The sequence below is a fragment of the Chenopodium album genome, chromosome 26, assembly GCF_948465745.1.
Source record: "Chenopodium album chromosome 26, dcCheAlbu1.1, whole genome shotgun sequence".
Classification (NCBI taxonomy): domain Eukaryota; kingdom Viridiplantae; phylum Streptophyta; class Magnoliopsida; order Caryophyllales; family Amaranthaceae; genus Chenopodium; species Chenopodium album.
In genome coordinates this window covers 34,545,085-34,567,002 of record NC_137859.1, presented here as the reverse complement: position 1 = coordinate 34,567,002, position 21,918 = coordinate 34,545,085, and the positions used below count along the sequence as shown (strand labels likewise).

Genomic DNA, 21,918 nt, shown 5'->3' with positions numbered 1-21,918 from the left:
TGGAAAGAAGAGAGAGGAAGGGAGAGTGGGGACGTGGGGCGGTAACTTCTAAACATGGAAAGAACAAAAAGTAATTTTTAAAAAAAATTTGACATATGTAAGTATAACTGTGACTTTAAAACTCGTTACTATTATGTACTACAACTAGAATTATTGATCGTTCGATTCAATGTATCGATGAGAATATGATATAAACAAGTCATTGTATCGATGAAAAGGCCATATGTTGTTCCCCTTTCATAGTTGTATCATTGCATTAGTTTTGTGCAATCCAAAAAAAAAAAAAAAAATGCATTAGTTTTACTTAAAACCAATTTAAAACTATATAAAGCTTAGAGGGGGGAAGTAGGATAGTAATTTCCAAACATTGGAGAAAGATTGAAAAAGTGACTTGATTTTTTGACATATGAAAAGTCTACCATGACTTCAATTACGTGGGGACGTGGGACAGTAACTTCTAAATATGGAGAAAGAACAACATTTTTTAAAAAATATTGCCATATGTAAATATTACCGTGACTTCAAAAACTCGTGACTAGTCTTTCAAAAAATAAAAATAAAAACTCGCTACTAGGTTTACTACTTTTCATTAGAATTGAATTATTGATCGTTTGATTGAATGTACTAATTGCAAATTAATCGATTCAATATAACTCAAATGAATAAATAAAGCAAAGATAAGATAGATTGCCTAATAGGCCTTCAATTGTGGATGAAGATATGACATAAACAAGTCACTTGATGAGTTAATGAATAGATTGTCTATGTATTTGCTCCACCCTCATATAGTTTATCACTGCATTAATTTTCTCAAAACAACTTCTAAGCTATATGAAGTATTACTTAGAGAGGGGTCAAGAAAGTAACTTAATAAAATAATTAATATATAAAAGTTTTACCATGAATTCAAATACGCAATTTTACTCTATTGATTGTTTGATTGAAAGTTTTATTTATAAATTAATACTTCAATATAATAAAAATGAATAATCTAGGTTAAAAACATTGTCAATGAAAATGTCCTATAAATAAGTCATTTTATCGAAGAACCGTCATTTCATCCGCTTCATTAAACGTGATGTTTGATTGATTTTTTTTTTTTTTTTTTTTGGTGAAAATGTTTGATTGATCATTACAATAGTTATTTAGTTTTCTTAAAACTATAGACAAATTTGGATAATAAAAATGGAGCACTATGCACTAATTAAATTGTAAAGTATCAAATAGATTTTGTAACACCCCCAAATCTCCCTCTACGGAAATACCAATATAATACATATAATTATACCGTAGAGATAGACTTGGGCGTATTACCGCCGCGTGATTACGCAAGGCTACTCAAACTTACTAAATAAAACCAATACTTTGCAGCAGAAACTCAACTTCCTTTTATTAATACTTATAATAATAGTAACATTGTTATGAGTGCTCAAAAATAAAGACAAGGCCAACATTCCTAAACTAGGTGAAGCAAATCCCGGGACTCCCATATGCTCATTCATGACTCCACCTGAAAATAGTCAACACTGCTTACCATTACGGTAAACAGGGCGAACCAAAACTAATAGGAAATACGGATTAGCATATGCTAAATATGCTAAGTACGATAAGTGCAAGATAATGTAAACTCAATTTATTCGCAAACATGCTTTAAAACCAATTTCCAATAAATAATCCAATAATTCCAAAACTCATGATTCAAACCCAATTCCAATGATTCAACATTCAAAATAATTGATAAACCAATTCCTTTAAAATCCAATTCCTTTTTGAACTAATTTCTTTAAATCCAATTCCTCACCCAAGTGTGCACACCCCCCCAAGCTAGTCTCCTTATATTACAAGGCTATTCTTGAGGAAAGACTAGGTCATACAAAGTCCATAGTCTTATCAATAAACCAAATCCGCATAGTGGGATTACCAACATGCTTATAAAGCATTATTAATAATAATAATATTTCAATGGTTCAATAATAAATCCTTTTAATATCCAATAATTCCAATATAATTCAAACTCCTTCCACATACTTTCAAAATCAAAACCTTTTAAATAAATACTTGAGAATAAAATCTCATATTAATACTTTTCAAAATCAATAACTCTTCCTTGAAAAAAACCTTTTATTTAATTCAATAAACTTTTCAAATCAATTCCTTTAAACATGATAGGTAATTCGATCAAACCATTCAAAACATGATTTAAAATCAATCAATCAAAATACTTTTATCAATACCTCCAAACATAATTTATTTCAAAATCACAATTCAAATCAATTTAATTTAATCACCAATCAAATCATATAAAACATGTTATTCAAACCAATCACTTTCAAAGGTATCTAGCCACCTAACGTACCTTGATCCTTGCTTAGCAAACACACCAAAAGAACCTCATAGCAAAACACACCAAAAGAACCTCAAGAATCTTGATCGAACACATCCTACAAATAAATATAACCTTAATCAATATAAGGTTAACAAATAATTAAAAACCCCAACTATATGTACATGAACCTTTTAATTAATTTTCATAAAGATCATTAAATATATGATTTTATATAATTAAAACTACTCATAATAATTTTTATAAATCCCCCATAATAATAATAATAATAAAAAAAGAATAAGAGAAGAGAAGAAGAAAAGATAAGAAACCAAGAAAAAGAGAAGAATTGGATTTGCGTAGGAAATAATAGGCAGAACTTGCAGAGGCTATAACTCCTTTGATATAACTCCGAATTGGGTGATTCTTGAGCCTAACCTCAAGGATTTTTCGAGAGGAACAATCTTTTGTGAAACGTCAATACCCCCAAAAATTGACCAGAAGTGCCCGAAAATTGGCTTCAAAGATAAACGGGATGATTTGTGTAAAATTGAGGAGAAGAAAAGAAGAGAATTGGTGTGAAGAATGTGAGAGGTATGAAGGGTATTTATAGGCTAGTATGAGCATGAATTATGGTAGGAAAATGTAGGAAGAATTATGGTAATTAGGGTTTAAGAGAATACTTGGAGAAGTGAATAAAGAATTAAGGAAAGTTTGGATATTAAGGTGATTGTGTATACTTGAATATGGAATGTATGTATGTCATGAAAAATAATAAGGAAATTAGAGTTAATTGGGGAATAAGCAAGAGGAACAAAAGGCAAGAGAATATGATGATTGGATACTAAAAAGATGGAGAATTAGAATTAAGGAAATTAGGAGATTCCCTTACTAGTATCTAAGAAGATTTTGCTCGGTTTAAGGAATAAAAATAATTGTGTAAATAATATTTATTGTATAAAATAATTAAAGTACCAATTATTCACCAAATAATAATAACTAGTAAGATCAGATTTTTACACTAGAAAAATCCAAAATTATTAGTTCATCAAAGGGAATTTTCGGACCTTAAAATATAGATTTTGCCTTAATTAAAATATCCGAAATATATAAATAATCCGGTTTTTAAAATAGGATAAATGGATAATAAATCTTATCCAAAATAATGATTAGTTTTCAAAATACTTTTGGCGCCAAAATTCAAATATTATTTTGTCTCCAAATAATAAATTTACTAAAATACCCTTTTTATAAAATAATTCCTAATTAATTAATTTAGGAAAATACGTATGAAAATACGGGGTATTACAGATTTTTTTTAAATGGAAGTGAAAAGAGGAGAGAGTGAAACAAAAAAAGTGGAAACGTGGAACAATAATTTTCAAACATAAAAGAAAGAGTAGAAAAATAGTCATATTTTTGTAGCACAGTAACTATTTATTAACTTTTTTTATTAAAATTGACATATGTAAGTTTTACCGTGACTTCAAATCACCCACTAGACCACTACCACTCTTGATTATAGTTTGATAAATCGGCCATAAGTAGTTCAACAAACTAATGTGTGGAAAATTAAGCACCACTTGCATGACGCTTGTGATAATCTCCATAATTTATGATAATTGCATAACAATTAACAATATAAGAATGTCATGATCAATGTGCGGCACAGAGAGTATCAACTCTATTGTTTGGTACCAAACATCCAACATTTTTATAATTTGGCTGCCAACTTTATTTAATAGCCTATGCTTAATCATATAATTATGGTTCATGCATCACATATTCACATAGTACTGAATATCATTTAAAATGAACCTCAACCTAGTGGTTTTGGTACGTTTTGTTTTGAATGTTTCTATACCTTTTCGTTTAGCTTTATTTAATTGTTCGTCATGTTAGCCAATAAAAGAATTACGGAGTACCTAAAGTCTTCATGTGTATAATAAAGAATATAAGTACATACATTGATCAGAAATTCAATCATTTAGACTCAAAGCAAAGCGTCAAGTATGGCCTCTGTTGTATCTTTATCCAACCGACCAACCATAAACATTACGAGTATTGATTTTTGGACTTTTAGTCATTGTATATATGTACATCTTATGGGTTATGGTTACCGCAACTATGTATATAGTGCACAACAATACAACATCATTGCTGAAAATCTCTTTCCTAGTTAAAGTTTCATTTTATAATACTTAGATTATATCATGTACAATATATGGTTGTCGTCTGTATCCGGCCATGCCTCGTGCCAAGCCCACATTCTTTGGGATTAGATATGCCTAGCCCATGGCCTACCCATGAGCTATGTGTCAATATGTCATGCCATGCCAAAATTTTCCAAAGGTTGCCCCATGAGCCCACGTGCTACCATGTTATGTTTGCATGCCTAAGTCAGATTTCTTTGATTTTATCATGTCGCATCGTATCGTGCCTTCTTATGCTTTTCTCAAATAAAGATTGTCAACCCATGACACACATTAACTTGTTGTGTCTACATAGTATTCGTTCCATACTTTTCCGTTTTGGGTTGTGTCATGCCTCTAGTCGATAATCTAGTGACATTAAGATGAGAAAAACATTGCACTTCATGTTTCTGTAGCCTTCATAGTTCTTAGTTGTTTAGCATTCTAGGCATAGTAGCCTAGATTAGTTTAATGATAGTGATAGTATGTTGTAGTCTAATGAAGTAGATGCTAAATTTCAATTGTGATTAATCATAAAAGTTAACTGTTCCTCTATGTATCTAATTTAATCAGCAACTTGTTGTTTCTCTAAACATCCTACTTGTATTTAACTAGCTTTTGGACCCGTTCTACGCACGGGTTATGCTTAAGTTATAAATTTATTTGAAACTTTACAAATTATCTTGTCACCAAAAAAAAAAAACCCTTTACAAATTATTTGAATGAATTATTTTATCGTCTTTTGACATATTATAATATTGTATGAAATAGTGGTAATAGACTAATAGTTGTAGAAAAAATGGCTTAAAATCGTAAAATCATATCTCTATCGCATGATATATTAATCAACAATTTGTATAAAAAACTACTTTATAAATACCAAACACTTATTATAATTTTACAATTTTTACATCAAATGTGAAGGCATGATATTCTTCTTTAGTCTTTACCAATATATGTCTCTTATATTGCGCTTAATATCTTCAAAATTAAAGCCCCATGACACGCAAACAATGTCATCCCATGGAATTTCCATAGTATTCTTGCCACCTCAATATTTCCCTTTTCAATCATCATCCTCATTGTTGTAGAAATTTCACATAGAATTTTGAGAGATGTTTCTCTAATTTTTTAGTTTTTGAAACTTAATGAGTGTGAAAAAATCTTTATTGAAAATTTGTATTTATATAAGAAGAGGGGGAAGATAAGGGGTCAAATTAAAGAAATGAATTATGAATGTGAATAAATTGAATTGATAGATGGAATAATGAGAAGAGGAGAAGGTTTAGGAAATTTAATTTGTTATTGAATTAAAATAAAGATTACAAAATATTAAAGTTATTGAGAAATAAAGGGGGAGATGAAGAGAGAATTTCTTTGAAAACATAAGGAGGGAGAATGAATAAAGAAAGGTGAAAAAGAATGATGACATGTGTCAATTTTGGTTTGTGTTTTTAAATACTAAGTATAGATTTGTGTTCTCATTTTAATGATCAATTAGGCCCTGTTATTTTGAACCGCTCTACTAAAATTTGCTGTGCCTGCTTACCCAATCTGCTCCGTTGACAAATTTTCTCAAAAAAACAAGGCCTTGTCTATGTCTTTAATCTTTGTTGTTTTGGTAATCATATTGACCTCTAACTAATACGTTGGTGGTTTTTAAGGGCATACCCCTAAATTCCTCTTGCCATTCGCAGTTGACTTGTTTGCGTTTGTGCACCAACTAGTTTTTAAGCACCAACAAATTGATATCCGAGAATTATTGATATGGAGTATTCGACATTTTCAAATTATATTTCATTTCGAAACTAATATCAGATCAGATGCGGATTAGATTTTCGGATAGTTTTGATCTACACTTTTCCCATTTACCAAAATACAAACATGTATTCCCAAAACAACTATGGGTATTTTCATTTATCGAAACAATCACATACTTTTAGATCAAGTACTCCGTATTTCCATTTACTAATATTTACTTACTCCCAAAATAGATATTCTCATTTAAACGAATTACATAAGTTACAAGTACTAAAGTCTTTTCCTTAATACCTGATTACACGCGTAAGAAAAACCAAACTTAAGGTGTTTTCTATTCACCTGATTTTCACTGATCTGAACTTATCTAAACTTATCTAAAGTTATTAGACATTATTAAAACTTATTTTAGTTGTAATTTGTACTTGGATAACCCTTATTAGAACTTGTTAAACCTGATCTGAACTTATCTGAACTTATTATAGGTGAAATAAGTGAAAATAAGGTGAATAGAACATCCTTAACCGTATAAAAGTGATAGAAGGAGTATTTTGTAATTTTATTTTGGAAAGTCGATCATTATTAATTCATTAATTCTACGAGTAGAAATTACCAAAGGATATACTACCTTCGGTTCAAATTACTCGCAACTTTGGAAACTATTATTTCATTAATTTGTGAGACATAAAATATTTCAAAGTTGCTAGTAATTTAGATTAGAGGTAATAGATTCCAATGTTGAGGTTTAATAAAGGTACACAATACGCCACTCCAGTCTCCGTATTTATTCACAGGCGTTGTCTAAAAACCTCGTCGACGCTTCAACCTTCAAGTCCCCCCAAATCCTAACTTGAAGAGAGAGAAAATACTTATGCGCTTCTTCTTCGGGAAGCCAAATCAATCATCATCTGCAAATCACTATTACAAGGTTTTTTTTTCTTTATTTTCTCTTTTAAAAAGGACAAATTTTGTGGCTTTAGTTATTCTTGCCAATTGGTTTTCTTAATATTTGTCTATTATCTTACTTTTTGATTTTATATTGTTGGTGTTGTTGGGATTTTTTTATGTTTTTTCTTGCTTAGTACATGTTGCTGAAGAATATGATTTTAAAATTAATTTTTGTGTTTAGTTTTCTGGGTAATTTTATGCTGATGATGCCTAGTTATATTTTTTGGGTAATTTGTCTTGTTAATATTATGTCAAATGATTAAGGAATGCTTAATTAGTATTTATGTGAAAGGGTTGTTAAGATTATGGCAAATGTGAACATATTTTGTTGTTGAGTTAACTTAACAGCTAGTTTAATCAGCGGTGGTATTTCTTAATTTGGGTATGTTGGGGAATTGCTCAGAGTCTCAGACCTTGTATGGGATGTTGTTCGTTTATGGGTTTCTCAAACAGTCTCAAACCAGTAATTAAAGAGGTTGTTTTTGTGATTTGTGGAAAAGGGAGTAGTTTAGAATGTCAGAAAGCATTGTTTGATTGTATTTTGAGGAAAAGAATTGAATGTCATTTCCTTGGCATGAGATGAGGGTTGGCTATGTTACTTAGACTCGGGTACTTGTGTCTGACTTGCGTATGTGTCCAAGTGTTTGGCTCAGCTATTATGTGAAAAAAAAAAATCATGATTCTAGCTCAAACTGAAGTTCAAGTGGTCATTCCAATGTGGGTGTGTCTAGAATCTGACATGGGTGCTTGAGATGAAGTAAGATTCCAAGTGACATAGGCAGTTGGGTAGTCGGTGCCTCGGTGGACTACGAATAGTCAAACAATCTCTAGCCAGTCATTAAATACTAGACTGCTTGTTCTTTCATAGTTTGATTTTATGAAACAATTTGGAATGTCAGTAGCAATGTGCCAATGTTTGGTTTGAGCTAGAAAAAAAGAATTGAATTCCATCACTTGGCCTTCAGATGGAAAATCCGGGGACTTAGCATTCTCAAAACTACTTGTGTGGATTAGCCAAAACATTTGCTCCAACCTTTCTCTACTTTTATAGATATGGTTTGTTTTCACCGTGTGTATGTGTATTTTCTTTATCAATAGTTTGTACTTTGTAGGATTGTTATATTGAGACTTTATAATGAAACCGAATTAGAGCCTTTTTGTTGATTAGTTGCAGGGGTTTGTTTTTTTCCTAAAGACTAATAATGAAGCTAAACATAACTGTTCTTTAGGATGATTTCAGGTTTATTGGTTGTGGTTTCAGTATTTTTGTTATGTGACAGCCATACACTTTCACTTTGATACTTTTGGTTGCTTTAGAGAAGATAACTTATAGCACCCTAAACTGAGTTGTTAGATTGGGATGATGAGGGGAACAAGGACTGTCACTCTTTTCTGTTCACCTTTGCATGTAATTTCTATCTCGCTTACTATAGATAACATTTGGAAGTTTGCAACAACGTTAGAATGGTGATGCAAACTAGCTTTAAGAATTCTTCAAGTGACATTCTACCATTGACTGTAGAGAAACTTAAACTAATTGCTATTACTATCTGTTTTCTTTTTCTTTTATTTTTATTGCAGATGTCTTTGCATCTTGCTAATCTGTCACCTCGAATGCGCAAGGATGAGTTGGAACGCATTTTCAAGAGCTTTGGCCGGTGCACTGTGCAACTGAAAGATGGATATGGGTTTGCAGTGTATGAGTTCCGTGGGGATGCTGAGCAGGCTTTAAGGACTCTGAAGGGCAGGAAGATTTGTGGTGAGTCGGTATATCTTTCGTGGTCAAACAAACAGCCTAAGCCATTGCAAAGAGCTGCCAGATCCCATGACGTGCGATATGGAATACATTCTGACCGAGGTGATAATTTTGTTGGTCGCAGAGATTACATAACGAGTGACAAAAAACAACCTGATAAAGGTCGAGAAAGGCACAAGTCTCCTGAGATACACGATGATAGGCACAGGTTTAATCTTAATGATGCAGGACGTATAAAATATGATCAAAGGGAAGTAGTTTCGGAAGACGGTGGTCGTGCTATAATTAAGCCCAATCAGATAGATGATGGAAGGTGGGGAGAGCAAGTTGATAATCTTCGAAATGATACTGGTTATGATGGACAGATGGGATTTGATCGATATGACCCTGGTCGTGTTGATGAAAGAGGTGAAGACTATGAGAATCGTGGTTTGGAACAATTTGCTGGTTCACATTCTGTAAGGACATCACCAGACAAGAACAGGAGGGTACATCCTGATAGAAAAAGGGGTCAGCAAACTTGTTTTAAATGTGGAGCTGTTGGTCACAAGATGCGTGATTGTTCATCAAAAGAGGCTTTGCAAGAGAAGAGCACGTACCACCCATATCATAGGCATGATGTAAAAGCTGAAAATGAAGTCGAAAGGGCAGAGATTAGATCTGGGGGACGGTTGCAGTCTTGTCGTCAGAATTCTAAATCTGCAAGGCAACCTGTCATTCCCAGGAAATTATCTCATTCTGAAAAGGATAGAGTTAAACACTCTCCAGTAGAAAATGAATCTGGGTGGGATAAGAGAAAGGATAATAATAGAGATAGACAAAGGGAGAGTGATGATCAAATTGTAGAGTCGCATGATGATAAGAGAAAGAGGGTGTCTGCTTTGTCGCATCTTCATTCTGATTGTGCATCTCCTGAGTTGGGCACATATTCAAGACCATTAAAGCCATTGGGGGGTTTGAGCTCTCAATTTAAAAATGGATCACCAAGGTCACCTTCCCTTTCTGCTAGATCCAGGTCCAATTCAAGATCACGCAGATCCAGGTCCAATTCAAGATCGTGCAGATCCAGGTCTAATTCAAAATGGCGCAGATCCAGGTCCAATTCAAGATTGCGTAGATCCAGGTCCAATTCAAGATTGCATAGATCCAGGTCTAGAAGTATTAGGATCAAGTCTAGGTCAAGGTCAAGATCACCATCCTCTTCCCTGTCTATCTCTATTGGTCTCTCCTCTCCAAACAAGGCAGAGGTTAATCTGAATGCATATTCTGAAGGTGGACCTAGTCCTCTGTCCAAGGACGCGCAGACCGAAGTCAGGCAACATGACAAACCTGAAATATGTGAGGAAAACCTGTCCATTGCTAACAAAGCAGAGAGAAGTTTGAGTGGATGTATGGATAATCTTACAAGTTATCAAATCATGGATGTTCCAATGGAGAGGAAGGAATCTGAACACAACTCAGATATTATGACTTCTACAAAGCGTACAGAGGAAAGCTTGAATGGTTTTGGGGAAGATGATCAGATTCTACATCAGGACATTCAGGAGGCAATGCTTGAGGAGAGTCAGTGGTTAGAACCTCAGCAGAATTTTGAACCTCCACAAACAGATGCGCCTCTAGGAAGCGAATGCATTTCTACTTCTGAAAAGATATTAGATGGCATGAAGTTGGACAATGTATTCATTGATGCTGATAGTGACTCCACTGTCCCTCATGTATTATGTGACCTCGAGGCTCCTAACTCATCTTTGCTTGAGAAGGATGACAACGATTATGCTGCTGTAAACATGTCAGCTGCAGAGCTAACAGAAACCGAGAAATTTGAAAATGCCAATGTTTTAGAAACGACCAAATCTTTGGAACCAATTAATGATATCTCAGACCTGGAAGCTTCGTCTAAATCGCATGTTGGCAACCGTTTAAGCATATCTGCAGAGGAATTGTCCAGGGTTATAAAACACTATGGTTTGAAGCATCCAGAAGAGAATGAACAGCACCTTGATGTTGGAGATTACTTTGGTTCTTCCAGAATATGGCCTTGGGAAATAATTTATTACCGGAGACTGAAAAAGGGTCCTATCTCAATGGAAAACTATGCTAGGCGAGTAGCACAAAATGAAGCATTTCACATAACTGATAAATATATTAGAAGTAGTAGTGGTTGGGGGGAATTGCTTGAAGAACATTGTTAGAAAGAATTACCTTTTTGATGCTTCTTGTGCGTTACTTGAATATAAGTGGTGGTGATCTTTTTCACTTTCCTTCTGAAAGGTACGCTCTTCTGTTTGATCTTATATGTTTTTGTTTTAGGAGTAGGTTTTTGCACAAATGTTAAGGAAGAAGTGAGTAGAGAATGAGTAGTTATGCTGTTGGGTAACTCTTTGTGTTGTTTCATAACTTGCCAATGCATTAAAATTTAGAAATATGTCACAGTATGCTATTTTGCGAAGCTGAGCGAGTTAGTGTGTTCTGTTGCTTCTTTATTCATTTTATTGCTAGTTATTAAAGTTCACCTTGGACCTTGTCATTTCTTTCTTTGAGTACAGAGTATCTAATATTCTAGTCAAAATTCTTATCTATCTAGTTCTGCTATCAGTGATAATGCTTCACACTCTTTTGTAATTTTCGTGAGATGTTGCGGTAGATTATTAGAACAGAACCAGAGTCACTGTGTATTAAGTTTAGAAATTCCAGAGTTATATCTCCAATGGTATGCTATATTGCTATCAGTCACTGGTTTTCATCCTTAATCTCTTGCAGTGGTTGCTGAATATTAGAACAAAAAATTGGTGGATTGAGTTTTGCACTTGCTATAACAAAAATTTCTAGGTCAGTGCCCTCTCTCTCTCTCTCTCCCCCTCCCATACCCCCCTCCCCATGTCTTTCTTTGACCTACTTGCTTGCCACCATTCAATATTCTTCCTAAAGAGTGCCTCTTCTCCTCGTGCAAATAATTTGTCACGGATGAAGGAACTTACTGACCCGGGATTACTACCTTCGAATCTATCATTGCTTAAAACATTGTTCATAAGAATTAAGAATGTGCTAAAAATTATAGAAGATAGTTTAAGATTTACTTTTTCCCCTTCTCCGCTGCTTATGTGACGTTTATGTCATGAGGTTGTTTGATGTGCAGGGCTGCTTTAAATCACTAAGAATAGATGGATTTTGATGTCAAGATTGGTTACATGTTACCATTTACCAAGTGTTTTTATCTTATGTATTGTAGGCAGGTTATTGCAGAAACTTACCATGAAAGATAAATTGATATAAAGTCTATGATTTTGTCTAGCTCCTTGTCTCTTCTTGTTTAGTATCCATCATGCATGGTTGAATATAAAATCTGTATTTATTGCGTTCATCTTCTTGAACCAGTTTGAGTGATTACTTAGGATTTTGGAACCTGGATACTTAATCTGATTGTTTTTGGCAGAACTTTAAATAGTTTTCTGCTGTATGCTATCTTCAGTTTCAATTATATCAGCACATAGTTCTTTTTTGAGTTAGACAAAAATGCTTGATAAACCTCTTTCTAGCCACATTAATATTTCCATGAACATTGTGATGATATATTTGAGTTGAACTATACATTGGGGCTATGTCGTGAAGGAAAGAGTTGAGTGGGCTCATAATGACATTGTGAACCTTATGTTTTCTTTTCTTGTATCCATGTGAGAGATGATAAGGATATTCAATTATTCATTGTAGTATCATTGTATCTGGTATCTGTATTCAAAACGATCGAGAATCACTTGAATAATTCTTTGTTCAATGATGGTCATTATGATAATTTAATTTGAACTGGCGATTTCAAGTAAATGTAGACACATGTGGTCAAAAGTATGGAAACAAACTGTGTTTGTTGTGAGAACTGGTGTTTATTTTCCTGGCAGTCATTGCTTGTCTAATATATTTGCAGATAGGTTGAGTGGAGAGGGTAATTGAGTAGAATAGTTGAGTAGAGAGGGGGACTTGCGTAGAGTGAAATTTGGAAAGGAAAAAAAAAAAAAACCGGTGTTTATGATATTTGATGTACCAAAAAAAGTGGCTGCCCATATGCAGATTAACCCAAGTAAGATTTGTTGCCATAATATGAAACCAACTGGCCGACTCAGGTGCAACAGATGACCGAGTATTGCTTACTTGAAGCCCCAGTTTACTTTTCTGTCAATTTGAAGGACTACTATTTGGTGTAATTAGGTTTAGGAGTGGTATACAAGTTTCTCCTATTGATTCAATTGCCACTAGACAGTCGTGCTAATTGGGCCAAATCATTTCCATCCTTTTGAGCTGTGTATTCACCTGTAGTCTCTGGCATCTGATGATGGTCCGCTAGCAAGTCATTCATGAGTTCGGTCTGGTAGATATGACCAGACAATCAAGCCTTGTGATGCCCTAGCTCCTGCTCAAAACCCAAAAGGTCTAGTTTCCGAAGCATTGCTGCTACGCCTGCTAGCCGGTACCCATTTCCTGATATGGGGTGGCTTCTATACATTGCAGTTGCTCATAGCGTCGTCGTAAGTTGGCTAACTGCACTTGCTATGTTTCAAAAGGGTCACAGTTGCAAATTGGCGCCACTAGGTATTTATTTGGTTTCAAAAGTTGACACACTCAGGTTTCAGGAAATCTTTAGGTTTCTGACTGTCTTAAGAGATTAGATTCCTGGAAAACTGAGCTGACTGTTACTCGTAGTACTTTTCAAGTGTACGTACCTTTGTAAATATAATATTATAATGTGGGTACCCAGCAACATACTGTATTTATTTCATAGACCAAAGTGGTAGATTTGAATTAAGCCTAACCTCTCATTTGGGGGTCTATCTGACTCAGCTTGTCTAACGTATTGTACTTTACGTAGAATTTTTGGGACCAATATGACAAATACACGTATAATTTCTTCCTCCGTTTCTAAGTATTTGAAGTTTTGATGTGTTATCTAAGAATTAATGGTTCATTTATTCGAGTTAGTTTCTCTCTCTAATTATTACGAATCCTAAATTCCTAACCTAATATGAATAGTTCTATGTATTATCTAACCTTTCATTCCATGGAAAGTTGGATTAGTGTGTGAGATCCATACTTTCTCATTTTTTTTAAATATTGCAACCAATTAGCAACGAATGAAACATACCTTTAGCAACGATAGTCATATTCATATTTTTCGGTCTAAATGAGCGAACTAGTAGGACTCATATTTTAAACATGGAGTGATTACATGAATGAAAAAGTCACATGATCTTGTATTATATTGGTGATTTAGCTATCTTATTATAATGGTACTAATAAACTCGTAGAGTCGTAGTCATAACTCATAAATTGAGCTTTAAATATTGTGATATGCCAATCTTCTTCTAAATGTTATGTGTAAATGCACCTACCCTTGTAAAAGATGCAATAAGTGTTAGGATGAGAAAATTCTTCTAATATAATTGTATGTTATGTCTTATGCATGAGTGTTCAACTATCCCAACTTTGGTCTAAAAGTCTCCTTATACTTGAGGTTAAGATCACTCCATAGCCTTGGAAATAAGTCAATATTTGTATTCTTATTTCTTAAAATCATTGGATGGTAAGCAAAGTTAAGTATAGATCTCGAAAATCCCATTAAAAAGTAATATTATAAAATTACTTCAAACATGGAGTTTTCGATTGACCGACCCAAATCAAAATGATCGCTTTACCATACAAAAGTCAATAATTATTTTTTTCAAATTATTGATTGGGATGTTAGCCAAAGTTTTGTATGTTTTTTTTTTTGTTTTTTGTTTTTTGTTTTTTGTTTTTTGTTTTTTTTTTCTTTTCAAAATTGTAGAAGCCTATTTATGATGCAATCTATAGATAGGAATAAATTATTTAAAAATAATATTAAAAAATAAATATATAAAAATTGAGGAAAAAGAGTAAGAAGAGATATAAATAAATAGAGAGGGGAAAAAGAAGTTGCCCAAATTGACAACAAAAGGAAGAAAAAATGGCATTAAGTGATTAGTGTGAAGAGGAAGAAAAGGGATGAAATCAATTAATATTTGGTATTTATCACCTGACGTGATGCAACTCTCTTCATTATTCTCCAAGTCTCAACTGCCTCAATTACTTTTGCATTTAATTCCTATTTTTAATTTTTTTTTTAATGATCTTTCAATCAAATTTTTGTTCTTCAATGCCTATGAACTACCCCTACCTATTTTTCTAAATTATTATAATTATTATTTATTTAATAATTTCCAAAAATTCATTGTTTCTTGTTAATTATTCTTCTTTTCCTTAATCTTAAAAGTTGACTATATTTTCGTTAAAAATATGGTTAATTTTGGGGAGTAGATTCTCTGTATTTCAGAAATAGAATGTGTTTTAATTTCATACTCTCTTACCTCATACAAGGTTGCGCCCACACAACACAACTCAAATGATACTCTTTTATTTTTCTTCCTTTAATTGCCAACGTGTTGATATTTTGTTCAAAGTTTTCTTTTCACTAGAAAAAATACAATAAAATATTTTTTTAAAAAGAAACTAATTAACTCTTCTAGTTAGGTCAATAAAATTGAATCAATTGTGCAAGAAGAGTGGTTATATTACTTATATAGTTGGAAATAAAGATGTACTCTTACAATTCTTAAAGTTGCATGATACTCGTATAAGGAATGTAAAAGTGAATCATATATTAATTGCAACGATTGATGTGTGATTACATATTTATATACTCGTATTAAGTATTTTCATATTAATGTTATGTGTCAATTTAAGAAATGCATTAAATGTTGTTATGTACTCCATTCGATTCTAAATGTTCTTCCCATTTTGATTGTACGTGTATATGTGCCAATGAATTACGAGTACTTTTTTTCATAAAAAACTATACTCCGTAGTATTTTAAAATATGAAGTATAATGATTAAATGTTAAGTAATCTATATCAAACAACTCGTTGATCGAGACGAATCAAATAAGACATAACATGACTACATTATGTTACATATATTAAATTAATTTTAAAGATTATTTCAGTTTATGAATCGTGTCAAATTTCAAAGGAGAAAAACAAAATGGATCGGATGGAGTATATTTTTAAAGGCTATATCTATTTTTTGTTGATTAATTACTTTCCCTTTAGATTATGATGCCCCATACAATAAAAGTATTTCCTCGACTTGCAATAATTTGACTCACATGCGCCTATGTACAAATTTGACCTTAAAAATATGTAATTTTGTATTTACGTTACTAATAAAAATTATGAAAAAAATTACATTAAGATTAATCCAACAACATGCTACACAATAATATTTGATTGTTATATAGTACAACAGTAAAATATGTAGCTTCAAACCTTATTCCTTCTATGATCAAAGGAAGTATTCAGTCACATTTGTATATAGAAATAATGTTTAAGTTAAAATTTGCGAGTTTTTAAAAACATGATGGATTTTTTTAAAAAAAAAACATGATACACCCTCTCTAACAAGATCTACATCGATCCTCACAGATTTTTCAAATAACATTTGCGGGTTATTCACTTAAAGAGTGAGAGAAGAGTAAGGAATCCTCACCTATAAAATTTCTCTAGAATCCCAACTTTATGGTTGAAAGGTATAATCTTTTCAGATGGATCAAGCTTAGCTAAGTATTTATTGTTTAGGTTTTGTGCTAACGTGTGCGGTGCTAATTTATTGTTCAATGTTCAACGAGGTAGCTAGCCGTATTTTTATACGTTGAATGTATCATGTATGAATACTTTTTCAAGGAGTTGTTTTTATTTGTGTTTTTTACATTAATTGTTTTCACAAGTAGTATTTTTTGTTTAATATTTTAAAATGATTTAGACATATACGTTGAACAATAGCAAAGATAAATGTGTGTGCTTTTTTTCATGCTTTATTAGTTGGACTTTAGAAGATCTTTAGCTTGGCTATATTAATTACACCATTAAGTAATCATAAAGGCTAATTAGTAAGGCTGGTTTACCTGCATTTTGTTAATTAGTTTTAATGACTCGGTTGTTGGTTAATCTATAATTGAATTGGATCCGTTTATTTCTACCCCTTTTCTTTTGTAACTATAAAATCCCTACAATTAAGCATTGTTGTTATAGATAAGGCCAAATTGTTTTTAAAGCTAATTTTGTAACCTTTGTCACATGTATGTTGAAAATCTTGTACCAATATAGAATATAATATGGTATGAGAAACATACAAGAAGTTTATTGCGATCCCAATTAACCTAAAAATGACCTCATATAATTCTTCAAAATTTCAAAATCACTATATGCTCAACTATTTAAAAATTACTAGTCAATTTAAAAAGTCAATCCAAATTATTGACCATTTTTCTTATCCAATCGGTGACATGTGGTTAAACTAGCAACCATGAGTCCATGATATCCATGAACTTATAAATTTGATTTTAAAGTAGGGTATTAAATGACCATAATGTATATTTGTTCTCCCTCCTTTCCCAGCCGCCTCTAACGGTTTTGAGCATAGTTTAAAATTTTACAGATATTAGTATGTTTTAGGCTCCAAATCTTTATAAATAGCATTATATGAAGACTCGTAATTTTTTCTTGCTATTAAATTATGCTTGTTACTCGTTCAAAATCAAATTTGATCCTCATAATTTGTGTACATCGCCATCCAATTTTAAGTGCAATCTTAGCATTGCTATCATAATCTTAAGTACAGTGAAGACCAACAAATTTTAATTTAGAGTCTTGAGTTATTAACAAGTTAGGTTTACGTACATCGGACCTTCTCAAGGAACCTTTATGCAACATATTTGTAATCTTGAGTTCTTGACAAGTTAGGTTTACATACATTGAACGTTCTCATATCGTACAAACGATGAATCCAGAATAAAATTTAAAATTTGTACCTTGAATTTAGCGTGAAAGGTCAAAACTAAAGCTTGATTACACAAGTAATCAAGTACTAAAGAGAAATCAACCCAATTGAAAAAAAAATAGTAAAATGTCTAACTATATATAATAATTTTTTTACTAGAGATATATAAACTTAATTATATTAGTACCATGCAAGGTTTAGGACTAATAAGAAGAGCTAGTTTAATTAAGCTGTACATCTTTAATGAAAATGACCAACCTCTTGAAAACACCAGTTTCCTACATAGTATTCAAGTCCCATGCAGTTCATCTACCAAGCTTAAATTATGAATTATTTCAATTATACATACTTGTATTTTAAGGTAGGAAATAAAAAAAATTAAATACATAGTAAAATACAACAAAATAATGTGGGGTCAGATCATGTCACAAATCATAACCTAAAATATATTAATTAGAAGTTGCTGATAGACGTACCAAATAATTTAGTACAAATCCAAGTAACCCATTTTTTTTTTTTTCATTTTTTTTACATGATGCATGGCTAAAATAAGACACAAACACGAAGAATCCTACAACTGAAACTTAATTAAAAAGGTTAAAATAAAGAAATTTAGTTAACAACCTTAATTAGACTTCCAATTGCTAAAAACAGGGCTACTAAAACAGAGTTTACATTAAATTTTTTCGAGTTTAGCCCTTCTTAGTCTTCTTAGAGCTACCACTATTACCACTCTTATTATTATTATCATCATCGTCGTTGTTGTTATTGTTATTGTCTTGCACGAAATCGAGCAAGACGGTGCTCTTGCATTTAGGGCACTTGGGATCATCCTCCGATAACATGACATACATTAGACATCTTGGACACCCGACCAATACCATAGAGGTGGCTTCCGGGCTGCTCATCGATACATCCGACGATACACACGAGCTCGGTGGTGACACCGATGCTGATCGGCTTGGTGATTCCATCCTTGGGTTCAGGTTCAGGTTTGGGTTCGGGTTTATAATCATTCTTGAATTTGGTGGTGATAAATTTAACTTTAAGTCTAACTTTGGCACGTTGTTACCATTTCTCCTGCTCATGGTCTCCTCCTCAATTTTATGATCTTCGAAACCCCTCTTTTGCTTACTCTATAAAACAAAGACAAATAAAAATTAAAAATTAAAAACTACAAAAGTATAAAGTTATAAACAAATTAATTAAACACTAAAAAGTACACAAAACCAACTTTTAAATATTTTTCCGTTACACCTTTGAGTAAGAAAATTAATCACGTAAGCAACATGAAATGATCAATCGCCTTTTATATCTGTTAAATATCTTAACTAATTAATATATAATTTATATATTAAAATGAAATATATGATCATCATATTAATGAATTTCAAATAATAAACATCATACAAATATTGAAGTATTACATACAAAATTCTAAGAAAAAAGAGTAAAAAAACAAAAAAAATACAAGTGATGAAAAAGTTGTAAGTGATGTACCTTGTCGTGAAGAAAATGAGTGCCCCGTGCGAAAACGGGGCACGGGGGATGAAATTTGGTCCGAGGTGGAGATTGTTTGAAATCGAAGAGATCAAGGGTAACGGGGGCGACTTTAGACACTAAAATACCATTATTAACGGCAAGTAAGTTACTAGTAAGAAGAGATTTTTTTGGTTGAGGATGAGGATGTGAGTTTTCAAGTAGAAAGGACATTATATAGAAAGTGAATTCAATAGAGAGAGAGAAAAAGAAATTAAAGATGGGTTTGATGGGAGGAAGGGTTCTCTTTAAAGCTTAATTAAATGGAGTTGAAGTGATGAGAACTTGAAGGCACCAAGGAAATGTATTAATTGTAAGGAAAAAATCCCAAGGAAGAGAGATGCAAAATAAGGAAAAAGAATTAAATATAAAGTATGAAATAGCATTAAATAATTAATTGAAGTCTTAATATATAGTTCTGCGAGACTGTGAGACAATCACTGTCAAAACAGGGAGAACTTTTAGAGACGAATGGAGTAGTAATATTAATACGAGTAATATCGTAGCAGAAGAAGGGGGAGGAAGAGGAAGAGGAGGAGGAGGAGGAGAAGGAAAAGGAAAAGGAAGTGATGAAAAATTGAAGTCTTAGGATTGAATTGTCATTCATTATTGCTTAGGAGAGTCGGTGTTAATTTATAACTTGAGTAGTACTAGAAAACTACAACTACTCACTATAAACCCAACTGCTTTTAAAGCCAAAAATATTTACTACTATATTAACTATCATAAGTTCATTTTGTATTTATAAATATATTTTTTTTAAATATGAATTTTAATAACAATAAAATGAAGAAATTATAAAAACTAGCAAACAGAAAACATTTATATGAAGATCAACCATAAAAATTAAAGTCTCTGTCTCTATCTTCTGATAATATTAATGACCTCCCTTATAGTTTGAGCATACATTTATGTCCTTTTTATCTAACTATGTAGCTATATTAGTATTAGCAACTTCTTGAAAACCTAATTTAAGTTAATTTGGTAGTTATGTCTAGTTATGACCTTATGACTATTTTGAACTTACTTAGGATTGATGATCAACTAGAATCAATGGTATGTTTTTTATTAGTGAATACGATTATATAAGTCATTTCACAAGAATGTAAACTAGAAATTCCGAGGTTCATTGTATATCCATAGACATGATAACCTATAAGACGACCTTTTCATTCTTATTACGTTTTCATATTGAAAAGGTAATAAGAATGAGAGGTGTTAAGCATTTTCATTTCATTTCATTCATTATTAAATTTGCTTATAAACTCATTTTAGACCTCTCTCAATTTTTTTGGTCATATATACATGAAGATTACTAGTCTACTTATGGTAATCATCCTAGCCTCCTTTGAAGAATTGAAGAATACAATAAATTAAAGTGATAAGAGAAGTGCATGGAGCAATCAATCATATTGATTGTAGTCTTGAATTTGGAATGAAAAGTGGAGCAATTTTACTTTTTAGGAAGGAAAAGACTACACATGCATTACTTGAACTTAGGAGAGATCTATCACAAAGCTGATTTTTATTAAGTTAGGTGATACAATCTTTAAAAAAAGTTAAATAATACAGAGTAGTTAAAGTTAATGTTGCATCACAATATGATTTTTTTTTTCGATAAAACTACATATGCCTAATTTTCCATCTATAAGTGGTTATTTTGATGAACGTTTTAAAAAAGGGATAAAACAGTACATTTGGAACAAGGATGCATACTAGAAATTCCGAGGTTCATCATGTAACGTGTTTAGATCGATGATGTGATACACTTGATTTGATCGCCTATTTTAATTTCGATTTTGTTAAATTTTAAGCCAGCTTCTTGATAATTCACCAAGAACTAAAGCAATAATATCCTCATATTATTGGTGTATCATATTCTTGGTCTATTTGATGTAGCCAAGAACTTGTGCATTTACATTTGATTATAACCTTAGCACTATCCTTAGGCTCCACGGCTCCACCGAATACTCTACACGTTTCTTACAAGTGAAGTTAGTTAGTTACTAATTATGTATATGGACTATGGTATTGAACGATTTTCAGTTTGGGCCAATACAAGTATCTTCAATTTGGGCCAGCCCGAAACTCTTAATTCAGTTTCAGGTCCTTAATGTCCATTATTTTCTTCTTCTTTTAGACTACATATTCTTAGGTGCACACTCATGTACCTAGAAATAGGTATAACAACAACACAATATGAACATTACCTTTTTAGAAAGTGAACATAGACATAAAAAATATGAACATTAACTTTCAGAAAATGAACATAGGCATACATATGTGTGATTTCCGATTTCTTATATGGTGACTTTGTGATTAACTTCGATTGATTAGGTTATACTACCTCCGTTAACATTTAGTTGCAACTATGGGGTTATTATTTGAGAGACATAAAATATTCCAAAAATGTTATTAAATGTTAATGGAGGTAATATATGATTTTCTTAATTCTAATGAATTGAATTCTATCTGATTTTCTGCATTTTTTTTTATCAATGAATATAATCATGCAAAATATGAACATATGCATAGATTCCCTTAAATGTGAACATTAGCTTTT

At 32.1% G+C, this 21,918-nt stretch overlaps 2 protein-coding genes across 4 annotated transcripts; one reads left to right on the top strand and one right to left on the bottom strand.

Annotated features, from left to right (window-relative positions):
* The first annotated feature begins 7,078 nt into the window (after window positions 1-7,078).
* LOC145618499 (uncharacterized) lies at window positions 7,079-13,722 on the top strand. 3 transcript variants are annotated; one of them, XR_014107925.1, is made up of 4 exons: window positions 7,079-7,201; window positions 8,803-11,248; window positions 11,738-11,806; window positions 12,114-13,722. XR_014107925.1 is itself a non-coding variant. In XM_081673276.1 (2 exons), exons 1-2 carry the CDS (start codon window positions 7,145-7,147, stop codon window positions 11,167-11,169), a joined length of 2,424 nt encoding a protein of 807 aa, XP_081529402.1. In that variant the 5' UTR covers window positions 7,079-7,144; the 3' UTR covers window positions 11,170-11,709. The 3 variants fall into 3 exon arrangements, 1 of the variants encoding a protein (XP_081529402.1); XR_014107924.1 differs by having other exon boundaries at window positions 11,738-13,722; XM_081673276.1 differs by lacking the exons at window positions 11,738-11,806; window positions 12,114-13,722 and having other exon boundaries at window positions 8,803-11,709.
* Window positions 13,723-18,241: 4,519 nt separating this feature from the next.
* LOC145618352 (uncharacterized) lies at window positions 18,242-19,949 on the bottom strand. Its single transcript, XM_081673127.1, has 2 exons — window positions 19,317-19,949; window positions 18,242-18,952 (listed from the first exon to the last, which is right to left on the bottom strand). The coding sequence occupies exons 1-2, from the start codon at window positions 19,527-19,529 to the stop codon at window positions 18,509-18,511; spliced, it is 657 nt and encodes a 218-aa protein (XP_081529253.1). The 5' UTR covers window positions 19,530-19,949; the 3' UTR covers window positions 18,242-18,508.
* Window positions 19,950-21,918: the final 1,969 nt, after the last annotated feature.